The 17,781-nt window shown below is 46.9% G+C and overlaps 1 protein-coding gene across 1 annotated transcript in view; it reads left to right on the forward strand.

Moving 5' to 3' along the window:
* Window positions 1–11,580, forward strand: part of Nudt3 (nudix hydrolase 3) — a 42,512-nt gene extending 30,932 nt beyond the window's left edge. The window contains exons 3-5 of the mRNA XM_051187197.1: window positions 5,549–5,593; window positions 7,130–7,214; window positions 9,997–11,580. Of these exons, the coding sequence (XP_051043154.1) occupies window positions 5,549–5,593; window positions 7,130–7,214; window positions 9,997–10,163 (297 nt within the window). The 3' untranslated portion in view covers window positions 10,164–11,580. The remainder of the gene's footprint in view (window positions 1–5,548; window positions 5,594–7,129; window positions 7,215–9,996) is intronic.
* The last annotated feature ends 6,201 nt before the right edge of the window (window positions 11,581–17,781 follow it).

The following is a 17,781-nucleotide window of genomic DNA, read 5'->3' on the forward strand; positions in this document are numbered from 1 at the left end:
CACATCTTCACAAGCTAAAATAGAGTTACATTGTAGGCTTTGAGAGTTGAAACCAGACTTCCCACCCACATAAAATGTGTGGCAGGACTCTAAAACGAACATTTGTGGTCTCAGACTGTATAGCAGTCTTGGTCCTTTCCTACTGTGTCCCCATCCCATGCCGCAGACACCCTGACATGTTTCCCCACTTGTGGAGGATGCTGGTTTGGCAGGGTTTGCAGCTCTTTTGTCCTCCTTGCACACCTTGCTGAGTTATTCATGCTGGCTTAGTAGCAGTCAGGCTCTTGCTGTTAGGTGCAGAGGGAAAGCATCCGTGCCTAGGAGTCTGCCAAGGAGAGCACAGTATTGCTCAGTGAATCACAGACCTGTGGATGGACCTGAAGGATAGCCATGGTTTTTCTTCCTGGGCTTTCCCACTTTTAGGTGGAGAGGAACTTGTAAATAAAGAAAGATACATATGCTGTCTCACTGGCATCAGAGAAGCCAGGTTCTACCCCCAGCACCATTGCAGCTAACAGCTATAGCTGACTCCAGTCCCCGGGATCTGATGTCTCCTAGTGGCCTCCTTGGGAACTAGGCACACACATAAACACATACAGGCAAAGCATTCATACACATTTGTTGTTGTTGAAGTAGGGGCTCCCATCTGCTACACACACACACACACACACACACACACGCAAATTGGGATTAAAGGCATATACCAGCATGCTCAGCTAGAATATGTGGGATTTTTGTTGTTGTTTTGAGATAAGATCTCTTCTATTAACTGTGGAGTTTGCTATGTAGACCAGTTTGCCTTTGAATCTGCAGAGATCCACCTGCCTCTGCCTCCCAGGTTCTGATGTTAAAAAGAGTGCAACACCACATCTGATAATTTAAAAAGGAAGCTGGTATCACACCCTTATCAAATTAGCCAGAGTGTAACAGCACACTCTGCTGATGTTGGAGGAAGTGGCACACATCAGGACTCTGAGGAAACCAGAGGGTGACACATGGTAAATAAAGCACTTAGTACTGCACAAGCATGTGTCCCTGAGTCTGTCCCCTGCACAGGTGGACTCTTGTAATCTCTGTTAGCTGAGCTCCATGTTTGGTCACTGAATGTTGATCCCTGGCCACCACCACACCCAGCCATGGTTTTATTTTTGTTTGTTTTGTTTTGTTTTTGGTTGCTTTTATTTTTATTGTTTGAGATAGGCCCTAGTTGTCTTTGAACTCTGTATAAGAATGAGCCTCTGCCAACCAAATTTGGGTTTTAAGGTGTGTGTAGCTCTGACTACGCTGGAACTCACTCTGTAGACCAGGCTGGCCTTGAACTCATGGAGATAGATATCTCTGCCTCAGCCTCCTGAGTACTAGGATTAAAGAAATAAGCCACCATGCCCGGCCAAGCATTTGTTTTTAATGTAGACATTTGGAAATACATATTTTATGCCATCAGTAGCATTTATCTGTTTCCCGTGTGTGCTTTTGCTTTTCTTCCTTCTCCACTGTAGGCTTCTTAAGACTGTTCTCAAAGATCAGAGTACGTAAGAGATGAGATTGCAAGAGGCCAGCAGGGAGTGCACCTGAGTTCCACCCCTAGAGCCAGTGGTAGAAAGGGAGGGAACACTAGATCTCTTGCAACTTGTTCTCTGAACCCCAGCTTATGAGCTGTGTTACACACATACAGAAATTAATAAATGTAATTAAAAACAGGCAGAAGCAGGTTTGAAACTAGCCTGGTTTACATAGTGAGTTCCCGGTAGAAAAGTTGCTTCCCTGGTCATGGCATATTTGTTTGGGGTGGGTTTGTATTTGGCTGTTTTTGTACTGTTGGAAATTATATTGCAGGCATGCCACCAGCACCTGACTGCACTGAACTCACACATGTCTGAGTCAAATGTCTGAGCCAAGTAGCTGTCAGATGCTTTGCTGGACGCCTGTCCAGACCTGCATTCCCAGTCATGTGGGTTTTAAAAATACCCAAGTGCACAGTTGAGAGCTGGCTTCTGAGAACTGTGAAAACATCAGGAGTTTAAAAGAGTGGTCCTGGGGGAGATCTCTATGAAGAACCTTCCTCCACTAGCATTAGACCCAACTAAAGTCTTTCTGTTCTACACCACTGTATGTGCTGGGGACCACACCCCATCTCCATGCTAGGCAGAGGCCCCACCTGGGGATCACACCCTGCCTCCATGCTAGCAGACACCCCCCCACCTGGGAATCACACCCTGCCTCCATGCTAGGCAGAGACCCCCACCTGGGGACCACACCCCATCTCCATGCTAGGCAGACAACCACACCTGAGCTGTTCTACAGTTCTGAAATCCTTTTTTGTTTTCTTCATTGTTGTTTTGGACAGGGTGACCCAGGTTGTCCTCAAACTCAAGAGAGTCCTCCTGCCTCAGTCTCCAAGTGCAAGAATTACAGACATGAGTCATTATGCCTGGCTTCTGAAATGTGTTTAAGGGCATTTCCTCTAAGAAACTACTAAGTCCCGGTTTTTAAAACAGATAAAGGAATGTTTCTGTTGTTTGGGTTTGTGTACTTGCTTGTTTGAGATAAAATCTCACCGTGTAGCCCTGGCTATCCTGAAACACTCTGTAGACCAGGCTGACCTCTAGGTCACAGGTCTGCCTGCCTTTCCTCCCTGCCAGGATTGATGGCATGAACCACCACGCCTGGTGTGTCTCTACTTGCACTTGGAGAATGATGGTAGACTCACTTTAGATAGGCTTCTGTCAAGTGGATGGATACCCAGTTAATTTAAAAGTATAGGTGACAGCATTATTTGAATTATGCTATACTTCATAAGAATGCATTCATCATTCTGAAAAAAAAAAATGCTTTTTTTCTATTTCCATCCTCTTCTGACTCAGTGTGTGCACAGACTGCTGTGGTTACATTCGGAGTGGTTCAGGCCATGAGTGCTCCTCCAGCATGCATTGGTTTCATCCCCTAACCACGAAAATGAGGGTATCATGCCCATAACCCAGCATTGGGAGATAAGACAGAAGGGTTAGAGTTCAGGATTATCTCAGCTCTACAGGAAGATAAAGACTAGCCTAGACTACATGAGTCATTGACTAAAAAAGAAAAACAAAGTTATTGTTTGCATTGTCAGAATTGTACATTGAGGGGCTGGGGTAGCAGCACTGGAATTAAGAGCACTGTTGGGCTTGCAGAGAAAACCAGGTTACAGGTTCCCAGTACCCATGTGGCAGCTCACAGCAGTCTGTGTAGTAACTCCAATTCCAGGATGTGATGCTTTTTCTAACCTCTGCAGGCACTAGGCATGTACGTGGTTCAAAGATGTGCAGGAAAATATTCATATACATAAAAGTAAAGTTGCTGGACATTGGTGGGGCGTGCACCTTTAATCCCAGCACTCAGGGTTGGGGGGGGGGAAAGAGGGGGAGGTAGAGGCAGACAGATCTCTGAGTTTGAAGCCAGCCTGGCCTACAGAGCGAGTTCCAGGACAGCTTCCAAAGCTACACAGAGAAACCCTGCCTCAAAAAAACAAAAACAAAAAAATAAAAAAGGAAAGAAGCCTTTACACTATTTCCATCACAGACTAATTTGTCATTGTGATGTTGGAGGCCATTTGAAGAAACATGCACATTAGCTAGATTGCAGCTGCTGGAAAGAGCATACTGCACAATGGGAGCAGTGTCTTCTGTGACCAGTAGGCCTCATAGGCCTTACCTATGGAGGCCAGTGGCAGAAACTCAAGTGATCATGGCCAGAGGTGACATGTGTTCATGCTGCTGGGATCAGAGCTAGCTGGCTTTCTAGTTGGATGTGCAAGAGCACAGCTTTGCTCGGGCCACTCCCTGGCTAGCTCATGCACTAGCTGACTTGAGAATGTGAGGCGGTCCTCTTCACCTTACCAAGAGCCTCAAAGGTGAGTGGATATAACAGACCTGCGGATTCCTTGAGAGGTAACAGATTAATTTCAAAATACAAGTCTTTTTTTTTTTTTTTTTTTTTTTTAATGACAGTGTTTTTCTATGTAAAGCTAGTTGTCATAGAACTCCCTCTGTAGAGGAAGCTGGCCTCACAGAGATCCACCTGCCTCTGCCTCCGCCCCCCCCCCCAGCTAGAATTAAAGGCTTGCACCACCACACCTGCTGGAATCTAATCCTTTACTTACATCAGTCTCTTTGTTTCTCTTATTGTCTCTTAAGAATTGTCGTGGCAGTGGTAATGCCACCTCTAATCCCATCAAAGGAAGGTGCATCTCTGTGAGCCTAGGCTACAGTGAGACATTGTCTTAAATTACAAAAGAAAAAAAGTTTCCAAAAAGAAAACAAACAGTTTCTAAATCAAGCCTTTAACCCCAGCACTCAGGAAGCAGAGGCAAGTGGACATCTGAGTTAGAGGCCAGCCTGGTCTTCATGGGTTCTCAGACAGCCAGGGCCACACAGAGAAACCCATCTGGATTATTTTTGAAAACGAGGCTAGAGAGCTGACACAGCAGTTAAGAGCACACGCTCTCCTGATGACCCGGGTTTGGTTCTCAACACTCAGGTTTCGTGACTCAACCTCTTGATGCTCCTGTTTCAGGGAATCCAGTGTCCCTTTCAGTGAATAAATAACTTTAAAGAGGGGAAAGCATGGAAACCAAAGTATACATGATGGAATGGAGATGAGAAGAACAGTTAGATGTGAGAACTACCCTGGACATGGGAAAGCCATGTCCAGGAATGCATTGAGGTGCCACTAGCAATCAGACAGGCCTTGGACAGGAAGAACATGCAATGAGAAGGTAGAAATAGCCATGCAGATGCTCTCTCCCTATTTCTCCATCATGGTAAATCTGTCGTGACATGTCACTGGGAGTACTGTATGTTGATGGTTTCATTGGCTGACTGTGGGTCCTTGGGTTTTTCAACTCTGCTGCAGTCTTTTGCACACAGACAGCCAAGGGCTTGTCAGTTAAGGCTCTAGTCAGGGACCATGTTTGTACCCCAGCCTGGGCATTGCTGGCCCTCTGACCCTCTGCCACCCACCTTGTTTCCTGGCTCAGCATATATTTGTTGCATGAATAAATAGGTGTTTTAACAGGGCTGGAGAGATGGCTTAGAGGTTAAGAGCACTGACTGCTCTTCAAGAGGTCCTGAGTTCAATTCCCAGCAACCACATGGTGGTTCACAACCACCTATCATGAGATCTGGTGCCCTCTTCTGGGCTTCAGGGATACACACACATAATGTTGCGTACATAATAAATAAATAAATAAATAAATAAATAAATAAATCTTTTTTTTTTTTTTAAAAAAATGGGTGAATTAATACCTCAGAATGTTTTAGTATAGCTGTTTGCAAAGCTCTTCAGTAGTGTGTCTTCCTCTAGTGTGCCTTGTTGTGACCATTCTGTGTGTGACATACAGGAAATCTAGGTGTAAATGAGCTCACAGGCCTGAGTGGGCGAGGTGTGAATGTGTGTGTGTGTGAGAGAGTGTGTGTGTGCGCGCGCACGTGTCCTAACATGGGAGTTGAAGATCTTCTGGAAAGAGCAGCATGCAGTGTAACTATGTCATTTTTCTTTCTCTGTCTTTCAGGCTGGAGTAAAAGGGACCTTAGGAAGGTTGGTTGGAATTTTTGAGGTAAGTTTGTTACTACCTTTGCTCTGGACTCAGTAATTAGCCAGGTTGTCCTGATTTTAGAAGGGCATCTCCCTGAGTGTCAGAACAGGCAGCAGGGCAGACTAGCATTCTCTTTTTACTGGTTTGTGTTTATGTGGATGCATGTGTCTGTGGAGGCCTGGGGATGACTTCACGTGTCATTCCTTAGAGGCCATCTAGCTTTTTAGTTTTTTTGTTTTGTTGTTTTGTTTTTGAGGAAGGGCCTCTTACCGGTCTGGAGCTCATTGATAGGCTGGTTTGAACCAGGAGTCCCCTGTTCTTACCTTCCCAGGCTGATATTACAGGCTTAACCTCTATGCCCAGCTTAATTTGGACTCCAGGCATATACAGAGTATTGTTTATCTCCTTCCTGATGTCTCTCCTGTTCTTATAAGGTGAGGGGAAAAGTAGAATAGAAAAGATGGGAAGAGTGGATGTGAAAGGAGGTCAGGAAGTGAGAGAGAGAGACAGGAGTAGAGAGGACGGCAGGCCTCACTCAGCTTGCATGGTGGCCCTGATACATAGCCTATACACTCCCAAGTACATCGTTCCTGTGGAGTTGTAGTTAGGAGAAGAAGGAAGGGTGCAAAGTTTAGACTTGAAGAGTCTGGCCATGAGCTGAACAGGTGGCTCAGCCATCAAGAGTGTTTGCCAACAGGCATGGTGGTGCACTCATAAGGCACCATAACCCCAGCACTCATAAGGAAGACACTTAGGGATCTCTGTGAGTTCAAGGCCAGTCTGGTCTACAGAGTGAATTCCAGGATACCCAGTACTATATAGAAGAGAGGCCCTATTTTTAAAAACAAGAAAGAAAAAAAAAAAACAAAAAAAAAAAACTTGTTAATTGGTCATGGTGGCATGCCCTTTAACCTCTGTACCACCTGGGAGACACAGGCAGCAAGAGGATCTGTGAGTTCAAGGCCAGCCTAGTCTACATAGCAATTTCCAGGCCAGCCAGGGCTACATAGTGAAACCCTGTCTCAAAAAAAAAAAAAAAAATTTGCACCAGCTGGTGGTGGCACATGCTTTTAATCCCAGCACTTGGGAGGCAGAGACAGACAAATCTCTGAGTTCAAAGCCAGCCTGTTTTACAGAGTGGGTCCAGGACAGGCTCCAAAGATACACAGAGAAACCCTATATCAAAAAACAAACAAATTGCTGTTCAATTCTCAGCATCCATGTCTGGTAGCTACCTCTAACTCCAGCTCCAGAAAATCAGACACCTTTTGACCTTCATGGGTATGTGTGAATATGCTCTCCCTCCCTCTCTCTCTTTCTCATATGTGTGAGTGCTCTCTCTCTCTCTTACACACACACACACACACACACACACACACACACACACACACACACACACACACACACACTCAGTCAGTCCAAAGGTGTACTCTATTCTGGTGGAGCCCTGTTGAAACACAACAGCAAAAGCAGAGGGCATTGTATAACAATGTTTCTTCTTCAAGCATCTCAACCCACTAAGGAGAGCTCTCCCTCTGTCCTTTCTGTGCCCTTCAGAACCAGGAGAGGAAGCACAGGACTTACGTGTATGTGCTTATTGTCACAGAAGTGCTGGAAGACTGGGAAGACTCCGTGAACATTGGTAAGTCACACTACAGGACCAGCCTGCTGTGTTCAGACACTGCCCTGTGGCTGGCTGGGGAAGATGCTAGAGTGTGTGCTAAGTAAGCAAGCATGTGCATCTTGAAGCTGAGGAAGGTAGCATTTGAGGTGTCTAAGAAGAAGCTGAGGCCAGGCAATGGTGGTGCACACCTTTAATCCCAGCACATGGGAGACTGAGGCAGGAGGATCTTTGTGAGTTCAAGGCCAGCCTGCTCGTGGAGTGAGTTCCAGAAATGCCAGGGCTACACAAAGAATCCTTTCTTGAACACACACCCCCCAATTAAAAAAAAAAAAGAAAGAAAGAAAGAAACAGCAACAGCTGAGGTTGGGATTGTTTCTAAAATAAAATTGGATCCTCCCCAAGGTCTGTACTCTGCTATACCTTTTGAACAGATACTGACCTGGGCCTGGACCAAAGATGAGAGCAAGATGCAGTCTTGGGTCTTAAAGGACTGTTATTCGTACACTGGGCTGGGGTGTACAGAAGCAGAGGGCCTGGATTCCATCCCCAGCATCACACAAACATTCAGGAAAATTAATCAGGGGTGCAGGGATGAAAAGATCAAGGTGGGTTTGTTATGTACCTGTCCTTGCCACAGCCTGGCAGAGCCACACCTGGGTTTTAACCCATTATTGCTCATTAGTGCCCATGCAATCCTTTTCGTCACTTCTTAGCATTGCTCACTAGTAATTCCAGTGAAGGCATCTAAAGCATTGGAAGTGGCCATTTTGGGAAACAATCCAGCAGCAGAGCTATGGAAGGCCAGTCCTTCCTTGGGGCAGCCTCAGGCCCTGAGTCCTTTCCTGGGAAGTTAAAATAGCAGCTAAGTATCTTTTCTCAGGGACTAAGGATTTAGCTCAGTGTTGGGGATTTGCCCATCACACACAGGGGCCAGCCAGCTGGGGTCCATCTACATACATACAGCCTGTCTATGTAGAGAGATAGATGTAGACATAGATGTAAATAAAAACCATGTCACCAGGTGGTGGTGGTGCACGCCTGTAATCCCAGCACTCGGAAGGCAGAGACTGGTGGATCTCAGAGTTTGAGACCAGCCAGGTCAACAGAGATGGCCAGGGCTACACAGAGAAACCCTGTCTCAAAAAAAAAAGTAAATGAAAGAACAAACTACAATGTTAAAAAACAACCTTTGAGGAACTGGAGACTGGAGAGCTGGCTCAGTGTTTAAGAGCACTGGCTGCTCTTCCAGGGTTCAGATTCCCAGCACCACATGGTGGCTCACAGCCCTCTGTGGCTCCAGGTTCAGGGATTCTGATTCCCTCTTCTGGACTTTACAGATACCAGGTATACATGCAGTTACACATAAAATAGGTAAATCTGAAAAGAAAAGGGCAGACTCCTGTCAGGGACTGGGTGCTAGGTGTCACTGAGGGGCTTTCTGTAACTGATCTTCAGAGGAGATCCGGGGCTGAGTCCTGCTTATTATCCACCTTACAGATGAAGAGTCGAATACTGAAGGGTCTGTGACTTGGCCAGTGCTCCTCAGTTTGTTGGAGCCAGTGATCTGCTGGGGTATAGCACACTGACTTCATGGCCTTGCTCCTGGCCTTGAGGCTGTATTTTATCTATTTTTTGCACTGTTGGAAGTAGAAGCCCAGACCTCACACTTTAGTGTCCACTCATTGAGCTCTTTCCATCTCAGCTTCTCCATTTTGAAGCAATTGTATTTTCTTGCCCACAGAGCCAGAAGAGGGTATTTATAGGAGGAAAGTAGGCCAGTCACGGTGGCTTACCCTTTAGTATTAACACTCTGGAGGCAAAGGCAGGATGATCTCTATGAGTTTTGGGCCAGCCAGTCTACAAAGCAGGTTCCAGAAAGACACCAGGGCTACATAGAAAAGACCACACCTCAATAAAATAAAACATCAATTTTAATAAAAGTAGGCTCAAAAAGGTAGTTTGGTAAATTGTGTGAGTTTTGTTTTCTCTTTTTTCTATATTTGCATGTGTGTTGTATGTGCATGTGGGTGAACTCTTTATTGTTTGTTTTTGTTTTTTTGAGACAAGATTTCGCTCTGTAACCCTGGCTGTGTAGACCAGGTTGGCTTTCAACTCACAGTGATCCACCTGCCTCTGCCTCCTAAGTGCTGGATTAAAGGTGTGTGCCACCACTGCCTGCCATGTGGGTGCACTGTTGCCATGCATGCACATGGAGTCAGAGAACAGCTCTGTGGAATCAGTTCTCGTCTTCGTTTTTATAGTTTCAGAGCCTGAACTCAGGTCACCAGGCCTGCACCATTACCCCTTATTTCCTGTGACAGATCCATCACTTACACATTTTTTAAATAAAAGGAGGATAATAGCAAATTTTAAGTCTAGCATCACAATCATGCTGGCAGGCCTGTGTAGTTTTGCCAAAGATGAGGAGGATGGAACCCTCCTTGAAAGTATAGGCTGATGTGCTCAGACCCCTGGAAGGGCTGGTCTCCCAAAGTCAGCTCTGTAGGACATTTGGATTGTGTGGAGCACTGGCTTTACTTGTGTAAGGAAATGAAAGCATTGAGCAGCTTTGGACATGGGGTTGAGGGAGGCTCTCTGTAGCCTACCTAGGCTGGCCTTGGGTTCCCTGGGTAGCCAAGCACGACCTTTAGTCCCTGTTCCTCCTGCTTTTGCCTCCAGAGTGCTGGAATCACAGGGACCACAGCAGCCATGAAGCCTGGCTGGAATGTTCCCCCCAAATCCTCTCAGAACTGTGCTCAATGTCTGCAGCTTGTCTTCATGTCTCCCTCTGCCTCCACAGGAAGGAAGAGAGAGTGGTTTAAAATAGAAGATGCCATCAAAGTGCTACAATGTCACAAGCCTGTGCAGGCATCCTACTTTGAGGCGCTGAGGCAAGGCTACTCTGCCAACAACGGCACCCCTGTCGTGGCCACCTCATACTCCACTTCCGTGTCAGGCATCAGATGACTGCAGACTTGCTGTAAGAGCCAGAGAGTGGAAACCAGACTGAAGTGTGGCTCTCCTCACCACTCCCTCACCCTCCTCACAGCCTCCTCTTTGACCCAGGCATGGTGGGCAACAGAGAGGGGTACACTGAGGCGCTGCTGGGTTGTGGAGTGATGTGGGTGGTGTGTGGGGTGATGGGAACTTCTTTCTCTTTTTCCTGAGGGTGGGACTGGGATGTAACTCACGAGTACTTTCCTGCATGCTCCATTCCTCCCTCCCTCACCCTGCCCCCTGAGAGAGGAACCCTGTTCTCCCTCCCATTTTGGGTTCTGAAGCGTTCCCATTTGCCTCATCCCAGCCTAGCCAGGTATTTTCTCTAAATTTTTTTTTTTTTTTCATTAAAAGACACCCATGTGAGATGAAACCTTGTAGGAATCTGTCCTGTGATATGCTGTTGAGGCCCAAGGGGTAGCCATGTCCCTCAGGATGCATTTGTCTACACAAACAGGATATGTGTAAATGAGAGATTTAGAAAGAACATCTTGACTGTTTAGTTTTTGCAGAGTTTTGCTTTTCTTTTTCTTTTATTTTTTATCCTGGGTATTTCTAGTTTAAGACCCCTCACACTTTACATGTTTGTTTCAATGCTGGTGACTGGGCAGGCTTCCCTGTCCTCTATTCCCCAGCCACGGTGAGCTTAGCCATCTTCCTTTGCTCCTGGGACCCTAGCCTTCTTGAAGGCTGTTTCCATACCAAGGAACCTGTTTTCTTTTCTGTTACCAAGCCTGGAGCAAATGGCCTCAGCCAGAGCCAAAGAAAGTGCTAGAAATTGAATTCTGCTGACTGATGTGTGTTCACAGTAGGCTTTAAACTGGATACCTTCCCTGTCTTAGAAACTGGACCATCACGCACCATGTCTGTCCTGCTGCCTGGGAATTTTTTCCTTAACGCTGTTCATTGCTGACATGGCCCTTACCCTTGTATGCCTTACACCACTCTGACCTGGATATGACCCAATGCTCTGAAGCCATCCTGCACAGACCTGTCCCTGTGCTGAGGCCCCACTGAGACCCTGAGAAGGACACAGGGAAAGTGTACCTGTGTCTCTGAGGTCGGAGCATGTGCCAATGGTTGCACACTAGCTTGCTGTCTGCCCCTGTAAAAGGTCATCTGTAGGAGGGGCTCACTTTGTGACCCTCTGGCTTGCTAAAGGCTCCTGTTGGTGTTTTGTGCTGAACTTTTCTACCAGTTGTGGTGTTTAGTTGAGAAATAAAAGGTCTTGGACAAGACCTTGAACAAGGAGGGTGGGAAGGAGCTGATGCCTGGTTTAGTGTGGGCTCGGGACTCTGGCATTGCCTGTTTGAAACGTAGCCAAGATGTGAAATTAAAACAGTACTTCTCTTTATTTAAAAACTAATAAATACTCAAACTTTGAAAAGCTTTTACTCTTTCGTTGCACTTGAGGAATATGTGTGAGCCTGAGCCATCAACATTCAACACTTTTTGGATATCACCTGGTAAACTTTAAATCTTTCATGTATCTAATTTGCATCTTGTCCCCCAATTTTGACACCACACAGATCCAACTCAGTGTGGGTGGGTGGGTGGGTGGGTGGGTGAGGTCATGGACTCTCTCAGACCTGTGAGACAGAAATGGCCTCCCAGGGGAGGGGTCCAGAGGGTAGAGCTAGCACCATGAGATTTGAATCTAGAGACCAACTTGCTGGACCACTTGTAGACAAACACTCTGCTGTTTGTTGCCTGGCTTAGAGTCTCGTCCACACACACACAGAGAAAACGTATTCCCAAACCATGTCGTTTGGGTGCCCAGCAGTGGAGCTTGCTCTGCTGGGAACTGTACTCCACAGCTGTGCTGACTGGGCTGCTACTCCAATAACCCATCCCCAAAGGCTGCTTTTGAATGCTCTTAGAATCACTGGGTCAGAAAGTGAACTGTGCCTCTTCAGTGGCATCAATGGTCCTGTTGGAGTGGTTAGCAGTCACCACCAGTTAATGGAAGCCAGCTCTGAATAACCCCACTGTCAGGGTTCTGGTGCTTTCCTGTGCCCTGAGGAGGAAGGCCGACCTTTTCCCTCCTGACACCAGCCACACACTGGCTGTTGCTGCTGGCATAGTTGGAGGCCTTTTGTGATAGATTGTTAGAGCCATAGCCTTTAACTTGGTGTAGAGGGTAGAAAGAAGAAAGTAAAAACAAGACTAAACTACCTGGGATCCAGACTGTCACAGACATGGAGTCACCACAAATTTTCCTATGCTTGCTTCTTCTAGGCTTTATAGGAATAGGTTCCTGTGCTCAGTGTCTGGTCACAGAATTGCATTTTCTAGATTCTATTGCTACTGAAATACCCATTAGAGTCAACCAAACTTGGGATAGAAAATGATGGCATATTTGTTTGTTTGGTTGTGTTTTTGAGACAGGGTTTCTCTGTAGTCCCTGGCTTCCTGGAACTCACTCTGTAGAGCATGCGGGCCTCGAATTCACAGAGATCTCTCCCATGAGTACTGGAATTAAAGGCATGTGCCACCATTTCCTGGCTGTGCAAAAAAAAAAAAAAAAAAAAAAAAAAAAAAAGGCTTCTTTATGATTTTTAAACATTGAGGAAACACCACTGAAGTCTTACGATCCTTTTTGAGCCAGGAATTAACTTTGCATGTCTGATATGAGAACAAGCAAGAAGCCAGGCATAGTTTTACCCCAGGTTAATGAGTATAATCTCAACATTTGGGGGCTAAGGCAGAAGTGACTCAGACAAAGAGTCCTATTGGACAACAGTTTGGTTTCTGCAGTGTGCTCCTGCTCAGTCAGTGCTGCCCGGAGAAAGCCCCTTGTCACCTTACCTGGATGAACACTGTGGGCATGTCACTGCCTGGGAGGCAGCTGAACGCCTAGAATCTGGGCACAGAGGACTTCTGGCCTCTGCCTTGTGCTGTATAGTCCCCACAACAGGGAGGCCACTAGAGGCCTTGCTTCCTGCAGTGCCAGGGACCATGGGCCACTGCACCCAGGAGTGGTCAGAGTAGTTTATAAAAGTCGCTGCATAGCCAAGTTCCTTGGTAGCAAAGAGATAGTGTGTGGATCAGGAGTTGGCCTACAGACCTCAGCTTGCTGGGGCGGAAAGGCTGGCTCTCAGGGAAAGCCTGGCTGCCCTCCGACCTCCTTTCTCCTCTGGTGCAGTACCCGTTAGGGGCTAGGCTCTTGCTCACCCTGCTGCCCTGTGTCTGGCAATGCTGTCCTTCATTCATTTCTATTTCATCCAGGCACATGCCTAGAGTCCCATCTCCATTCTAAAAATAGCTCAGCATGAGCTACATGCCCATCCTGGGTCACAGAAAGACCTGAAGGAGCACTGATTTTTTCCCCCCCCAGCCTGAGACAGTTTCTCTATGTAGCCCTGGCTGTCCTAGAACTCGATCTGTAGACCATGCTGGCCTTGAACTCAGAGATCCATCCACCTGTCTCTGCCTCCTGAGTGCTGGGTTTTTTAAGGCATGACCATCCCCCACCCCCTGTTAAACAGTGTGGTTTGTGTTGCAGTGGACTGATTTTGCTATTTTTGAAGTGTACTCTGAGTGTGTCCTCATCAAGATAAGATTTAGAATTAAAGGGGAAATACCTGAAGAAAAAATTTTTGAGGAAAAGGAGAAATGGCTGTATTTGACAAATTTTCTTCTTGACAAAGGTGGGCGGGAGCAGGATGGTGCAGCCAGACAGCATGGGGGAACACAGAAGCCATGTGGCTCTTTCCAAAGGTATATCTGCCCTCTTCTTCACCTTGTGTGGGGCCAGCCTCCTCTGGCAGCCATGATGGCCCAGTAGTGACCTCCCTGTCATTTGGAATGTGCAGGAGCAGAGCCCAGTGTCCAGAAAGCTCTGTTTCCATTTCACATTGTACTGTTGAGAGAGGCTGACTGACATGTAAGGGTGTCCCTAACCCACTCTCTGCAGCTTTGTGTTGTGACTGTGGGTTGGTGCTAACCCAGAAACCTGTTAGCCGAGTGCTAGAAGAGTGGGAGATGCCTTCTTTTCCATCTGTGGTGTTTGGGTGGGTGCACTGCCTGAATTGAGTTTGGCCATCTCTGACATGAAGCTTTGTAAGAGAGTTCTGTCCCTGAAGCTCCCTGTACAGTGATGATTCAGGGAACACTAGCTTGGCTTAGATATTGCCTGTGCCCTAGGAAGGAGAGCCCAGTGGGAAGACTGCTCTCTCACCAGCCACAGGGCCTCTGCTCTTCCCTGATGGTCAGTTGTCAACCCAGGTTTTTATCATAACTTACAGAGAACCAGTTTTGAGCCCTAACACCTGACTTATTACACACCACTGGGAAGGACCTCTATTTTATTTACTTTAGTTTTTCCAGACAGGGTTTCTTTGGCTGTCCTAGACCAGGCTGGCCTTGAACTCAGAAAGACCTGCCTCTGCCTCTTGAGTGCTGGGATTAAGGGTGAGCTGACTTTAGAGTAGTATTTCTAACTGAGTGGAGAAAAGGATGAGTCTCAGTCTGGCTGTTAGGCCTTCATTCCTATGAAGTGGTTCCTTATAGGAAATCTTTGTGCCTGCAAACTCCTGCTGGCCATTTCTTGATTTGAGCTGTGTTTCTGGTTCTTTGGCCTTGAATTCAACAATCTAAGCCACTAAAGGGTCAGTAGCTTCCCCAACTCTGCATGGTGAGAAGCTCTTCAGGACTAACCGAGCCCAGGTTATCATTCCTTCTGGGATGGAGAGACTAGTCACTAGTGAGAAGGCATGAGTGTGGATTACTCTTTGCCTTCAGTTTTTGTTTTTTTATTTTTCGAGACAAGGTTTCTCTGTGTCATCCTGGCTGTCCAGGAATTCAACTCCAGCCTGGTCTGCAGAGCAAGTTCTAGGACAGGCTCCAAAGAAATACAGAGAAACCCTGTCTCAAAAAACCAAAAAAAGAAAAAATTAACTAATGAAGAGATCACCTGCCTGCCTATGCCTCTCGAGTACTGGGATTAAAGGCATATACCACCCACACCCAGCTCTTTGTTTTGGGTTTTTTTTTTAGGGGGGGGTTGTGGGGGTGATGCCTACAGTTTTAGAGGCCAGATTTTCCCAGAGGAAGGTCAGGGCTATTGGAGAGCCTGGAACAAGACAGGACCACCCAGGAACAGGTCTAGGGTGAGACTTGAGAGAACACTGATGTGTAGGCAGGGTGAGGAGGCCTTTCTCAGAGTCAGAGGCCAGATCCTCCCAAGAGAGGAAGAGTAGACTTCCAAGCTGCAGCCCACAGACAGTCTGCACCCGTGGCTATGAGCCTTTTTCTCAGAAATTCTTAAGGAACATCTAAGAACCATAACGGAGGACTGCAGAGGTAGCTCCACCTGTTGAATGTTTGGCCAGCATGCACAAGGTTCTGTCCCCAGTACTGAAAAGCAAAAGCCTGTGTTGCTTAGGCTCTTTGGCCTCAGCAAACAGACATGGGTGTGTTCTGCAGAGAGCAGAATGTGACATGCTAGTCTTGTCAAACAGCCTATGGAATGGTTGTGTGTATTGGCTATGCTGTTTTTATGTCCTGAAATTTTAGCACAGATGGCTCCCAGTTGGGTGAGGTGAAAGCTAGGTGCTGCCCTGCCTGTTGAAGCCAAGCAGGAGCACCTGTGTCTGCCCTTCTGGCTCTGCTTGGCTCAGGGATCTTGCTTCCATCCCATCTAGAACTCCGTGGGGTAGGGCTCTGAGGGTAGCAAGGCCCTAGTTCTGTGTGGTGACTGCTGCTTGCCACAGAGCACACCTGCACCACTCACCGGAAACAGAGGCAGGTGGATCTCTGTGAGTTCAAGTCCAGTCTGGTCTACAGAGCAAGTTCCAGGCAGGCTCCAAAGCTACAGAGAAACCCTGTCTTAAAAAACCAGTGGGAACAAAGGAATCCTCTGCTGGTGCCTGGTCTCTTTCCAGTGGCTTCCTGGAGTCCTTCTTGCTGTCTTTTTAAAAACTTCGTTGTTTTTGTTCTTATTACGCCGGTCTCATCCCTCACACCCTGCTCTCCAGTTCAGACTGCAAGCTGCCCTTGTCCCTTCCACCTCCATTCTGTGTGTGCAGAAGCCAGCACTGAACTGGACCTTCTTCCTTATCTCCACCTTGCTTTTCACTTTAATTTTTTAAAATTTAGTTTTACTTTATGTGCATTGGTGTTTTGCTTGCATGTAAGTCTGTGTGAAGGAGTCAGATCTTCTGGCACTGGAATTATAGACAGCTGTGAGCTGCCACATGGTTGCCGGGAATTGAACCCAACCTCCAGAAGAGCAACTAGTGCTCTTAACCACTGAGCCGTCTCTCCAGCCCTCGTTTTTACTTTTGAGATTATAATTGCATCATTTTTCTCTTCCCTCTCTACCCTCCAAACCCTTTCATCTTCCTTTCTTGTTCTCTTTCAAATGCACGGCCACTTTTTATTATTATCACTTTATTCTTTATGATGGACGGAGCCTCTCTCTAAACCTGGAGCTCACCGATTCAGCTAGACTGGGTGGCCAGCAGCCCTAGAGACCTGCCCAGCACTGAGGTTCCAGGCCATGTGCCTCTGTGCCAGCTTTTATGTAAGTACCAGGGATCAGACTTAGCATGGTGTGCTGCAGAGCACTTTACAGACAGCCATCTCCCAGTGCCTTCTTGTCTTTGAGAATGGATCTTGTGTTACAGGCTGGCCTTGAACTCATAACAGGCTGAGTTACAGGTGTGAATCACTGGCCCAGCTCAGCTCCTCTCTCCCATCAGAGGAATGAGACAACTGACCTGTAGTTAAAATTTGTTGTTTTTTTTTTTAAAAGACTTCCTCAGCGGGGAAGTGATAGCAGTGCACACCTTTAATCCCAGCACTCAGGAGGCAGAGATAGGCGGATCTCTGTGAGTTCAAGGCCAGCCTGGTCTACAGAGTGAGTTCCAGAACAGTTTCCAAGCTACAGAGAGAAACCCTATCTTTGAGATAGGGAGAGAGAGAGACTTCTTTTAACCTAACCTACATTATAATGATTACCATGGACCAATCAACAGGCTTCTGTCACATCAGTATCTGAGGTCATCCTCAGGGTAAATGCAAAGTGTAGGATTGTCTTCCTGCAGGCTGACCTCCTAGTGACCTCCAGGGTTTGTAGTTAGAAAAGAGAGAAACATTAAAAGGCCCACAGAAGTTTTGGCCTGGGTTATGGAAGGGAAGTCACCCCCAAAGCAGTACTGCTCCTGACCTTGGGGAAGGCTGTATTCCTGCCACCCTTTGTTGACATTCAGCATGGTAGCTCTGCTCACCCCATCCCTGAAGATCTGATCATTTTGCCTGAAAAAGCCTGTTGTTATAGGCCACTGCCTTTCTGGTTTCAAGCCAATTTGGGGTGTGAGGGATTTGTTTTCTAGTCACTGTCTTATGACACCCAGCTGATACCTAATTATCTGAGGGTATAGCCATGAGCCTCCATGTTCAGCGTTCTGAATACCAGCAGTGTAAACATGGGACACACAGTCCTCATGAAGGCACCTGTTTGGGTGACAGGTGGCAATCTGGAGAAGGTAAGCCATGGGATCAGGGAAGGAGGAGCAGTGGGGGGTGGAGACCATAGAAGCAGGTGTAGGGAAGGAAGGTAGCTGGTGTGGTGGGTGGTACGCTC

Source organism: Phodopus roborovskii, unplaced genomic scaffold (assembly GCF_943737965.1).
Source record: "Phodopus roborovskii unplaced genomic scaffold, PHOROB, whole genome shotgun sequence".
NCBI lineage: Eukaryota > Metazoa > Chordata > Mammalia > Rodentia > Cricetidae > Phodopus > Phodopus roborovskii.